The sequence below is a fragment of the Schistocerca nitens genome, chromosome 6, assembly GCF_023898315.1.
Source record: "Schistocerca nitens isolate TAMUIC-IGC-003100 chromosome 6, iqSchNite1.1, whole genome shotgun sequence".
NCBI classification, from domain to species: Eukaryota; Metazoa; Arthropoda; class Insecta; order Orthoptera; family Acrididae; genus Schistocerca; species Schistocerca nitens.
Window position 1 is genome coordinate 251,650,527 of NC_064619.1, and position 13,528 is coordinate 251,664,054.

Sequence of the window (13,528 nt, forward strand, 5' to 3'; positions counted from 1 at the left end):
CATGGTTGTTGTGGTCTTCAGTCCTGAAACTGGTTTGATGCCGCTCTCCACGCTACTTATCCTGTGCAAGCTTCTTCATCTACTAGTACTTACTGCAACCTACATCCTTCTGAATCTGCTTAGTGTATTCATCTCTTGGTCTCCCTCTACGATTTTTACTCTCCACGCTGCCCTCCAATGATAAATTTGTGATCCCTTGAAGCCTCAGAACATGTCCTACCAACTGATCCCTTCTTCTTGTCAAGTTGTGCCACAAACTCCTCTTCTCCCCAATTCTATTCAGTACCTCCTCATTAGTTATGTGATCTACCCATCTAATCTTCAGCATTCGTCTGTAGCACCACATTTCGAAAGCTTCTATTCTCTTCTTGTCCAAACTATTTATCGTCCATGTTTCACTTCCATACATGGCTACACACCATACAAATACTTTCAGAAACAACTTTCTGACACTTAAATCTATACTCGATGTTAACAAATTTCTCTTCTTCAGATACGCTTTCCTTGCCATTGCCAGTCTACATTTTATATCCTTTCTACTTCGATCATCATCAGTTATTTTGCTCCCCAAACAGCAAAACTCATCTACTGCTTTAAGTGTCTCATTTCCTAATCTAATTCCCTCAGCATCACCAGACTTAATTCAACTACATTCCATTATCCTCGTTTTGCTTTTGTTGATGTTCATCTTATATCCTCCTTTCAAGACACTGTCCATTCCATTCAGCTGCTCTTCCAAGTCCTTTGCTGTCTCTGACACAATTACAATGTCATCGGCGAACCTCAAGAAAGAGAAAGAAAACTGTTGTTCTATGGATCAGAGTGTGGAATGTCAGATCCCTTAATCGGGCAGGTAGGTTAGAAAATTTAAAAAGGGAAATGGATAGGTTAAAGTTAGGTATAGTGGGAGTTAGTGAAGTTCGGTGGCAGGAGGAACAAGACTTTTGGTCAGGTGAATACAGGGTTATAAAGACAAAATCAAATAAGGGTAATGCAGGAGTAGGTTTAATAATGAATAAAAAAATATGATTGCTGGTAAGCTACTACAAACAGCATAGTGTCCATGGTAGTGCCATGGATTTGTTTATGCAGGATGTCCCAGGAGGAATGATCAATATTCAAGGATATGACAGAAAAAACTTTAGGGCCCATGTTTACTAGACTTTTTTGTTTTGACTGATGGTTCCCTTTACATCCCTGAATATTGACCATTCCTCTTAGGACACCCTGTATACCATCCATTAAGGGAGAACTAGCTGTGTGTCAGGATGTAGCAGGTACAGTGAATGATGAATGAGGATCAGGTGGGAGGGGTGGGTCATGGTTGGATGGTGCTATGAACCGGAAGAGGCAAGGTTCAGTGTTAGGATTAGGTTGGCTTTGGTTGGAGGCATTGTTGGTAAATAAGTGTTTCCACTGTAGATATTGGGAGAATACTCTTTGACAAGTCCAACATGGTCAAACTTGGGTATAGGGCTGAAGGTGAGGCCTTTGGATAGGACTGAAACTTCCATAGGGCTGAGATTTCTGGTGGAAAGTTCAACAACAGTGTTTTGGGTTTGTTTGGATTCTGGATATCATGGAGTATTAGGAGTGAGTTTCGGAGGAATTGCAAATTGAATGGGTCAGCGAGGCAGGGTCTGGGTGCTACGAGGAATTTCACTGTGGGTAGGATAGGTGCTGATGTCAGGTGATACCCTACTCCCACCTTGGAGCACAACTACTCATCACCTATCACATGCAGCCCTGAAAGGAAGACTGATTCTTGATTTCGTAATATTTCTGTAACTGCCTGTTGTTTTGACTCACTGGATATAGAAGATTCTAATTTCAGATTAGAATTCCAGTTGTTCCCTATCAGATTGTGTTGTCAGATTGAGAATTTGTATTGGATAGTTCACACCTATAACATTTTGTTTTCTGCTTCCAATGATTTTTCTTTGGAAATTTGTGGTAAGGTCTTATGGGACCAAACTGCTGAGGTTATCGATCCATAAGCTTACACACTATTTAATCTAACTTAAACTAACTTACACTAAGGATGACACACACGCACACTCATGCTCAAGGGTGGGCTCAAACCTCCGACGGGGGGGAGCCACGCGGGCCCTGACAAGATGCCCTAGACCACGCAGCTACCCCGTGTGGCTCCAATTATTGAAAGAATGTTTGTGCTTAACCAAAAGAGTTTATTTTGTTTCCTGATTCCCAAGATTTGTCATTATTAAGCTAAGGATGACACACACACACACACTCATGCTCAAGGGTGGGCTCAAACCTCCGACGGGGGGGAGCCGCGCGGGCCCTGACAAGATGCCCTAGACCACGCAGCTACCCCGTGTGGCTCCAATTATTGAAAGAATGTTTGTGCTTAACCAAAAGAGTTTATTTTGTTTCCTGATTCCCAAGATTTGTCATTAATAAGCTAAGGATGACACACACACACACACTCATGCTCAAGGGTGGGCTCAAACCTCCGACGGGGGGGAGCCGCGCGGGCCCTGACAAGATGCCCTAGACCACGCAGCTACCCCGTGTGGCTCCAATTATTGAAAGAATGTTTGTGCTTAACCAAAAGAGTTTATTTTGTTTCCTGATTCCCAAGATTTGTCATTATTAAGCTGAATTGTTGGTTGGTTAGTTGATTTGGGGAGGGGACCCAATAGTGAGGTCATCGGTCCTGTGATCTACGAAGGCAGAAACTAAGGGAAGAACAACATAAACAGCACAGTCCTGTTGATGAGAAGGGGAAACATGTAAACAAAGAAGCTAAAGCTAAAGGAATGTCGGGGCAGCAGGAAAGCAGGAAAAGTAAAGAACAGGGGGGGGGGGGATAAGGGTGAGAGCAAGGGGTGCCCCAGAGGCACTATGCATGATGGAAACCCCAACAGGGACAACAGCAGGGGAAGAAGACACAAGAAAAAGCGCAATAGATCAGACAAAATGCAGGAAAAGTGTGTGTGTGGGGGGGGGGGGGGGGGGGCAGACCGCTGTGGAGGCAAGGCTGAAGGCCTCCCACAGAAATGCCCACACTTACTAGGGGGTTCCTATTCCTAAAGATAATTCATGTACTTAAATCTGGAAGGACAAACCAATTTTGCAAAGAAAACCCGAGGACGGACTTAACCACACAAGGCCTGACCACTAATAACTAGGACAAGAAAGGTGGGAGGGTGTATCTAGTTTGGAGGGGGGGGGGGAGGCCACCACTACACGGGGGATTCGTTATAGAGTGAAAAACCACGGGTCGACCTGATATGTCTGATACAAAGACAGCAGAGGGTGGCATATTCCTGCTGGGAGAGGTGGAGGGAAGAACACTGTGGTGGGAGACTCTTTGATCACACAAAGTTTATTAAACAGCCACACAGCCCCCCCCCACCCCCCCTCTCCTCCAAGAGCAAGTTCACAACTGGACAAAAAGGAATTTGATGTAAGCTACAAACCCATTCCCAGTGGGATCACAGAGAATTGGTGGAGGTTGTTTATGACCCTCACCCCTCCTTCTGCAACAGACAATCAGGCAGCTCATTACTCGATATACACTCCTGGAAATGGAAAAAAGAACACATTGACACCGGTGTGTCAGACCCACCATACTTGCTCCGGACACTGCGAGAGGGCTGTACAAGCAATGATCACATGCATGGCACAGCGGACACACCAGGAACCACGGTGTTGGCCGTCGAATGGCGCTAGCTGCGCAGCATTTGTGCACCGCCGCCGTCAGTGTCAGCCAGTTTGCCGTGGCATACGGAGCTCCATCGCAGTCTTTAACACTGGTAGCATGCCGCGACAGCGTGGACGTGAACCGTATGTGCAGTTGACGGACTTTGAGCGAGGGCGTATAGTGGGCATGCGGGAGGCCGGGTGGACGTACCGCCGAATTGCTCAACACGTGGGGCGTGAGGTCTCCACAGTACATCGATGTTGTCGCCAGTGGTCGGCGGAAGGTGCACGTGCCCGTCGACCTGGGACCGGACCGCAGCGACGCACGGATGCACGCCAAGACCGTAGGATCCTACGCAGTGCCGTAGGGGACCGCACCGCCACTTCCCAGCAAATTAGGGACACTGTTGCTCCTGGGGTATCGGCGAGGACCATTCTCAACCGTCTCCATGAAGCTGGGCTACGGTCCCGCACACCGTTAGGCCGTCTTCCGCTCACGCCCCAACATCGTGCAGCCCGCCTCCAGTGGTGTCGCGACAGGCGTGAATGGAGGGACGAATGGAGACGTGTCATCTTCAGCGATGAGAGTCGCTTCTGCCTTGGTGCCAATGATGGTCGTATGCGTGTTTGGCGCCGTGCAGGTGAGCGCCACAATCAGGACTGCATACGACCGAGGCACACAGGGCCAACACCCGGCGTCATGGTGTGGGGAGCGATCTCCTACACTGGCCGTACACCACTGGTGATCGTCGAGGGGACACTGAATAGTGCACGGTACATCCAAACCGTCATCGAACCCATCGTTCTACCATTCCTAGACCGGCAAGGGAACTTGCTGTTCCAACAGGACAATGCACGTCCGCATGTATCCCGTGCCACCCAACGTGCTCTAGAAGGTGTACGTCAACTACCCTGGCCAGCAAGATCTCCGGATCAGTCCCCCATTGAGCATGTTTGGGACTGGATGAAGCGTCGTCTCACGCGGTCTGCACGTCCAGCACGAACGCTGGTCCAACTGAGGCGCCAGGTGGAAATGGCATGGCAAGCCGTTCCACAGGACTACATCCAGCATCTCTACGATCGTCTCCATGGGAGAATAGCAGCCTGCATTGCTGCGAAAGGTGGATATACACTGTACTAGTGCCGACATTGTGCATGCTCTGTTGCCTGTGTCTATGTGCCTGTGGTTCTGTCAGTGTGATCATGTGATGTATCTGACCCCAGGAATGTGTCAATAAAGTTTCCCCTTCCTGGGACAATGAATTCACGGTGTTCTTATTTCAATTTCCAGGAGTGTAGTCACATAGCTGTGAAGACAAAGGAAATCAACCAAACAAGCAGCACGGCCAAGATCAGCAAGATGGTCGCAGCTGGCAGAAATCAAAGGGTGCCAGGAAAAACACAGGATGATAGCTTGAAGGCCATTCATTGAGTCTGTACATAACGAAGCTCATGTGAGAGATGACTAATGAAGCAGAGGGCCCAATAGATAGGCATCAGTTCAACTGTGAACACCCCATACATGGCAGGCGAGAGATGGTATTCCATACCAAAAGAAGATGTGAAGCCATATCCCACATGACTGGCAGATTTAGAGCTATCAGTCTGAAAAACAATAGCATCTTGAAACTCCCGTAAGAGTGGGTGGAACAAACAACTGAACACTATTGGAGTCGGGCAGAGGAACTACCCCAGATTGCGGGGGTGGGGGGGGTGGGGGGGTGGGGGGGGGGGCAGGAGAGAATGTGGGAAACAAGACAAAGAGGGATGATGGAAACCACATCAGAAAGAAGTGATGCAGAATTCACCTGAGGGAGGGCAGCAGGGGGTCAATGACCCAAAGCAGTGGAAAGAATAGAATAGGAAGGGTGTACAGGAATGAGAGGGTTAGCAATGGTATAGGAAACCAGGAGCTCAGATCACCGAACCAAAAGGAGAGGGTAAGGATTCCAGCATTAACCAAAAGACTATCGACCGAGCTAGTGCAAAAAGTGCAGGTGGCCAAATGGATACCATGATGATGGACTGGCTCCAAGAGGAGCAGTGTGGAAGGGGCACCTGAGCCATAAACTTGACAACCATAGTCCAGATGGGACATAACTGTCACCTGATAAAGGCAGAGAAGAGTTAAACATGTGCACCACAGAAGGTGTAGGCAAGGAAGAAAAGGACATTGAGTCTGCTGTAACAGTCTACCTTCAGAAGGCAGATATGGGACAACCAAGTCAGCTTGTTTCAAAAAAGAGACCCAAGAACTGGAACTGGGGGACCACAGTTAGGCACTGGGCATCAAGGTAGAGCTCTGGATCAGGATGGACTATAGTATGGTGGCAGAAATGCACCACCCTGATTTAATGGGAGAGAATGAAAGCCTTGTGGGAGTACCAATGTGGAAGTGTGCTGGATGGCACACTGGAACTGTTGCTCTACAGAGGCCACTGAGTGGGAACTAGTGCAGATACAGGAATCAGCCACATACAGAACAGGGGTGACCAACTATCTGACAGAGGCCACAAGTCCAATAAGAGCAACGAGCAAAAGGAGGGCAATTAATATGGAGCCCTGTGGAATGCCATTCTCTTGGGTCTGGGGAGAGTTGGTAATAGTGCCAACCTGAACTGACAATGACCAGTGGGACAGGAACAGTTGAATAAAAATTGGGAGGGGAACCCAAAGACTTGACTCGTAGAGTGTAAATAAAATGTGATGGCGCCAAGCCATGTCGTACGCCTTATGAAGGTTGAAGGAAACTTCTACAAGATGGTGGTACTGAGGAAAGGCATGCTGAACTGTGGTTTCCAGTTGAAGCAGATGATCAATTGGAGACCACCCCTCCCAAAAGCCACACTGGTAAGGAGACAACACATCCTGAGATTCGAGGACCCAAATGAGCTGACAAACCACCATCTGTTCAAATAACTTGCAGGGGGGACAGGTCATACTGATCAGCTGAAAACTATTGAGGAACGATGAATATGAGCTTAAGGAAAAAACACAACAATGTCCCTCCATAGAGAGGGGAAAACGACTTGGAGCCAAATATGGTTGAACATCTGGAAGAGATATTGTTGTTTTGGAGGATTGAGATGCTGAAGCAATTGATTATCGATGGAATGAAGGCCAGGGGCTGAATTGTGGGATGAGGAGAGGGCCAGAAGACATTCCCATTCAGTAAAAGGTTCATTGTGGGTCTCTGCCTGATAAGGGATAAAACATAAGTGGGGAGCTTCAGCCTGCTGTTTCCGGATCAGTAAGGTAGCTGGATATGAGGCTGATGCCAATGCCGTCGCAAAATTGGTCACAAAACGTTCCGCAAGAACCAATGGATTCATACAAAGGCCACTTGATAGGGCAAAGCCCGAGAAGGAAAACTGCTGTTGGCAATTTTGGAGGGTGCTGAGCATAGCCAACACCCGTAAGAAAGGGACAGAAGAACCACGGGAAGAGACAAAAGCATTCCCAACACACTTGCTTACTCTGTTTGATTAGATTAATGGGCTTTGGCACAAAGGCATTTAAAGGTAATAAGACCAGTGGAGAACAGGTGCCACTTAAGATGTTGCAAGATGTGACAGCAATCATGGATGTTGATGGCAATGGCTGCACTCTACCATGGGACAGGCTGGTGGCAAGTGGGGCTGCTGCACACTGGCTCTGGTAGCCCTGCATTACATGCCTAGCCCGTACACCTGCCACCACTCCCTCCCGCACTCCCAGCAAGCAAACATGCTGCCTCCCTCCAAGCCACTAGCTAGCCATCCCTTGCTCCTCTTCCTGACTCCCACCTCTCTCTCCGTCTACCCACCCACCTAACACACCCCCACCCCACCCTGTCTACCACCCACACTGCAGTCACAGCAATGTCCATCCAGTCCACACTGTATAGCAAGTTTTCTCTTTCATGTGTTCTATCGACAACTCAACTTCTGCTTATAGCTTCCACAGAAGATATATAAGGAGCCATGCAATGAATGTCCCTTGTTTATTCAACTTATTGAAACAAATGGTAGCTGGATCTGGGGTGGTGGTACAAATAAAGCATTTAATAATATTAATTTGACATCATCCTAAAATGAATCAAGGGTTTAAACAGGCAAAATTAACACAATCCAGAATAGGACAACCATTGATCAATAACATTTGCTGGCTGAAGTATTAATAAACATGAGATGGATTACTCAGCTACTGAGAAAGAATGGTTATCTAGATTTTTGCAGTCTACAAAAATTGCAGACTCTAATATGGGGCTCAAAAACAGAAATATGTAGGCTTTGTCTTTCTTAATGAAAAGCTACACATTGGACTAATGAGATAGATATTATTTTTACAAGAATTTAAGTTGGAGATGGTACAAATCAAAGCTTCACTTAATATATTGCCTGATGCACTTTCTAGATTACCATTGGGTATAGATAATAAAAACTGAACTGCAGGACGTGAAACCATATTTGAAGCACATTTTATTTCAATAAGTTATTGTAATAATCATGTAAGATAGTCAGCACAAAAATAAAATATGGCTTGTGATCTGATGGGTACTTTGGTTCTACTGCAATATCTTGTAACCAAGGGTCATTAACGGAAAGTGATAAACATATATGGCTGTTGTTGGGTTGGGTTGTTTTTGGGGAAGGAGACCAGACAGCAAGGTCATCAGTCTCATCAGATTAGGGAAGGATGGGGAAGGAAGTCGGCTGTGCCCTTTCAAAGGAACCATCCCAGCATTTGCCTGGAGCGATTTAGGGAAATCACGGAAAACCTAAGTCAGGATGGCAAGATGTGGGATTGAACCATCATCCTCCTGAATGCGAATCCAGTGTGCTAACCACTGCGCCACCTCGCTCGGTGCGGGAATGGGGAGCAGAAAAGGAGAGGTGCACAGAAGGGGAAAAAGCAGTGGGTGTGTTGGCAGAGCACTGCACAATGTTGGTGAGGGGACAAACTGCAAGGAGGTGACAGGACAGAGGGGGTGGACACTGCTGGTTGGAGGGCACGGATATAGTTGAGGCTAGGATGATTTCAGTAGTGGATAAGTGTTATAAGGGTAACTCCCATCTGCCCAGTTCACAAAAGCTGATGGTGGAGGGAAGGATCAAGATGGCCCGGGTCATGAAGTAGCCATTAAAATTGAGCATGTTATGTACAGTTCCAACCCAGACTTTCCACTGTTCAGTATTAAAATTTGTTGCTCTAGTCAGCATGGATTTGTGTCATTCTATTTAGATGAAATTTTTTTCCAGAGTAAATCTACCCAAATAAGAAACAATTGAAGGCTGACCATTTTTTTTTTTTTTTGGGGTGGGGGGGGGGCGGGGGGGAACAAGGGACAATGCTGGACCCCAAAGCAGCACTAAGGAACAGTCAGCCTAACACATCTTGGATGATACTGCAGCCACAGTATACAGGAAGGCCAAGGAGATTTCAGATTTCATGAGGCATTCAGTCACACTTCAGAATGCTACTGACAATATACCTGGAGATGAAGAGAAGGCAAAGGAGTTCAGGGACCACTGAATGAAGTGGTTTTTCAACACTATACATTGTGTTGGGATAGGAATAATAGAAGAGTGGTTTCTAAGACATTACAGTGAATCGTGGAATTGTTTGATATAGTAGAAATGCTGCTGACATGCTGCCCTACACAAAAGGAGACTAGTGGACAATGGCTGTTGATAAGGGTAGTGTTAAGGGCAGATCCAGAAGTGAAAACAATCAACTACAGTATTGATGTATCCAAATAAATGAACCTAAACGGAACAGAGCCTGTAATACTAACAGCAGCATTAGTAGCTGGGTAATTTGTTAAGGTGTTTTACAGTGGTTATGCAGTGCTAGAAAGTAGTTTTAGTATTAAAATTTTTGCAGTATTAGCATTTTATGTAATGTTTGTAAGTACAAGGAATAAATAAATAAAATTATTATTATCCACATAAATATGAGTTGTATAGCCATCCAGACAATACACTGTAGTTGTAAAGAATAAATGAGTAATGGTTGCAGTTTCTTCTCACTTTCGGCTGTTTGCTGTAGTAACACAGCAACGTCATATTTGTAGTAACAAGGCTAAATCACTCAATCAACTGGGCTGTTGTCACTGTGACTACTGAAAAGATGATGTCCTTCTATGGGAACCATATGTTACTCTTGTCTCTCCATAGATGCCAGATATCCCTCTCGATATGTTGCATTTATTGTATGGCTATGTGTATTGTTGAGGCAAGCAAGCCACCCAACTGCAGTAAGGTCCTTTGTTCACATGACAAATGCTTCCTTAGACATCATGAATAATCCACAGTGCTTAGAACTAGAGCCGATGCATGGATGATTTTGATAGTGTTTAGTGGTATGCCTGAAGCAGTGAATATCACTCTTTCTTCTTGGCCACTCTGTTCATAGGTTCAATGTTGATATACTTGCATGTAGAATCTTTCAAAATTTGAACAACCTTCTTGTCATAATCCTGGTGTGGCATGATGATTATGGCATTTTATCCTCATAAGCAGGAAGCACCACAATGCTGATATCACCTCACAGCTCCCGGAGTGTAGTTCTACCACTCTTCGAAATATCTATTGTGGTTAGCATACAACTTTCTCTGCTCCCTTTGATGTGAGTGATCTAGTCACTTATGTACTGCACTCTTGGCATTATCAAAATTTTAGACAGCTGCCCAGTAATTTGATTGTGAAGATATCAATGTGTTTTGCAAGAGAGGGTGTTGACTACACCTGCAACTCACACATTTGTGAATAGCCCACAATGTGTTCTCTATACATTTTCTTGTCACAGAACTGAAAATTATGTGAGCAAGAGGTGAAGGACTAATTATTTTTAGAGATGGTGACCACTCTCAATATCAGACAGTTTCTCTTACCAGTACCATTTTTCTTGGCACCTGACAAAAACGAGGCAACAGTTACAGGAAGTAAATACAATTCAATATCTGGTTGGTTTCCTTCATGAAAGCAAATACACTAACCTGTAACGAAGTTGATGCTTTCAAAAAACGAGGTATTTTCTCAACTTCTGGTTTCATGAGAGTCCACAAGTTACGTAACCGTGGATTAATTTGTAATTCATGAGCAAGTGTAATTCCATGCTGCTCCTTCAACCTAGAATATAAACATTTTACTATAGTCTCGTCAAGAATGTTCAACCAAATCAACACAAGCAAAAGACAGCATAAAAATAAAGAAAACAGGGTTATATTGATAAGAGTTGGCATGCAACAATGTAAAGGAGCAGTTCTAGGTCACAAATGATGTTTCAGCATCTCTCACATATTTACTATGAGATATGAATTGGAGACTCCAGAAAGATATTTATACAATTGCTTTAAATCATGACACAGAAGGCATTCTTTTATGCTGAACAGTAGTATTCTAGTGCACTAAGTTCATATTCTACACTGAGGGAGGTAGCATAGTGACTATGACACAACTGCATTGTACTGGGGTACAGATGGCAGTCTACAGATTTTGATTTATATCTTACTTAGTTTTTCAAGATCACAGCAGGTGAATGAAATTATTGTTCCTTATCAAGTTCATCCCCCCCATGAACCATGGACCTTGCCATTGGTGGGGAGGCTTGCATGCCTCAACGATACAGATAACCGTACCATAGGTGCAACCTCAACGGAGGGGTATCTGTTGAGAGGCCAGACAAACGTGTGGTTCCTGAAGAGGGGCAGCAGCCTCTTCAGTAGTTGCAGGGGCAACAGTCTGGATGATTGGCTGATCTGGCCTTGTAACACTAACCAAAATGGCCTTGCTGTTCTGGTACTGCGAATGGCTGAAAGCAAGCTGTAATTTTTCCCGAGGGCATGCAGCATTACTGTATGATTAAATGATGATGGCATCCTCTTGGGTAAAATATTCCGGAGGTAAAATAGTCCCCCATTCGGATCTCCGGGCGAGGACTACTCAAGTGGACGTTGTTATCAGGAGAAAGAAAACTGTCATTCTACAGATCGGAGCATGGAATGTCAGATCCCTTAATCGGGCAGGTACGTTAAAAAATTTAAAAAGGGAAATGGATACGTTAAAGTTAGATATAGTGGGAATTAGTGAAGTTCGGTGGCAGGAGGAAGACTTTTGGTCAGGTGAATACAGGGTTATAAATACAATATCAAATAGGGGTAATGCAGAAGTAGGTTTAATAATGAATAAAAAAAATAGGAGTACGGGTAAGCTACTACAAACAGCATAGTGAACGTATTATTGTGGCCAAGATAGACACGAAGCCCACGCCTACTCAGTAGTACAAGTTTATATGCCAACTAGCTCTCCAGATGACGAAGAAATTGATGAAATGTATGATGAGATAAAAGAAATTATTCAGGTAGTGAAGGGAGACGAAAATTTAATAGTCATGGGTGACTGGAATTCAAGAGTAGGAAAAAGGAGAGAAGGAAACATAGTAGGTGAATACGGATTGGGGCTAAGAAATGAAAGAGGAAGCCGCCTGGTAGAATTTTGCGCAGAGCATAACTTAATCATAGCTAACACTTGGTTTAAGAATCATGAAAGAAGGTTGTATACATGGAAGAACCCTGGAGATACTAAAAGATATCAGATAGATTATACAATGGTAAGACAGAGATTTAGGAACCAGGTTTTAAATTGTAAGACATTTCCAGGGGCAGATGAGGACTCTGACCACAATCTATTGGTTATGAACTGTAGATTAAAACTGAAGAAACTGCAAAAAGGTGGGAATTTAAGGAGATGGGACCTGGATAAACTGATTAAACCAGAGGTTGTACAGAGTTTCAGAGAGAGCATAAGGGAACAATTGACAGGAATGGGGGAAAGAAATACAGTAGAAGAAGAATGGGTAGCTCTGAGGAGTTAAATAGTGAAGGCTAGTAGAAATCCTTGGGTAACAGAAGAAATATTGAATTTAATTGATGAAAGGAGAAAATACAAAAATGCAGTAAATGAAGCAGGCAAAAAGGAATACAAACGTCTCAAAAATGAGATCGACAGGAAGTGCAAAATGGTTAAGCAGGGATGGCTAGAGGACAAATGTAAGGATGTAGAGGCTCATCTCACTAGGGGTAAGATAGATTCTGCCTACAGGAAAATTAAAGAGACCTTTGGAGAAAGGAGAACCACTTGCATGAATATCAAGAGCTTTGATGGAAACCCAGTTGTAAGCAAAGAAGGGAAAGCAGAAAGGTGGAAGGAGTATATAGAGGGTCTATACAAGGGCGATGTACTTGAGGACAATATTATGGAAATGGAAGAGGATGTAGATGAAGATGAAATGGGAGATACGATACTGCTTGAAGCGTTTGACAGAGCACTGAAAGACCTGAGTCGAAACAAGGCCCCCAGAGTAAACATTCCATTAGAACTACTGACAGCCTTGGGAGTGCCAGTCCTGAGAAAACTCTACCATCTGGTGAGCAAGATGTATGAGGCAGGCGAAGTACCCTCAGACTTCAAGAAGAATATAATAATTCCAATCCCAAAGAAAGCAGGTGTTGACAGATGTGAAAATTACCAAACTATCAGTTTAATAAGTCCAGGCTGCAAAATACTACTTCTTTACAGACGAGTGGAAAAACTGACAGAAGCCGACCTCAGAGAAGATCAGTTTGGATTCCGTAGAAATGTTGGAACACGTGAGGCAATACTGACCCTACGACTTATCTTAGAAGAAAGATTAAGTAAAGGCAAACCTATGTTTCTAGCATTTGTAGACTTAGAGAAAGCTTTTGACAATGTTGATTGGAATACTCTCTTTCAAATTCTGAAGGTGGCAGGGGTAAAATACAGGGAGCAAAAGGCTATTTACAATTTGTACAGAAACCGGATGGCAGTTATAAGAGTCGAGGGGTATGAAACGGAAG

General features: G+C 44.6%; 1 protein-coding gene across 4 annotated transcripts in view; it reads right to left on the bottom strand.

Moving 5' to 3' along the window:
* LOC126262370 (2',5'-phosphodiesterase 12-like) overlaps positions 1 to 13,528 on the bottom strand; it is a 169,691-nt gene that overhangs the window by 69,856 nt on the left and 86,307 nt on the right. For all 4 annotated transcript variants that reach the window (XM_049958963.1, XM_049958962.1, XM_049958961.1 and 1 more), the window contains exon 4: positions 10,649 to 10,781. In XM_049958963.1, coding sequence (XP_049814920.1) covers positions 10,649 to 10,781 — 133 coding nt within the window. The remainder of the gene's footprint in view (positions 1 to 10,648; positions 10,782 to 13,528) is intronic.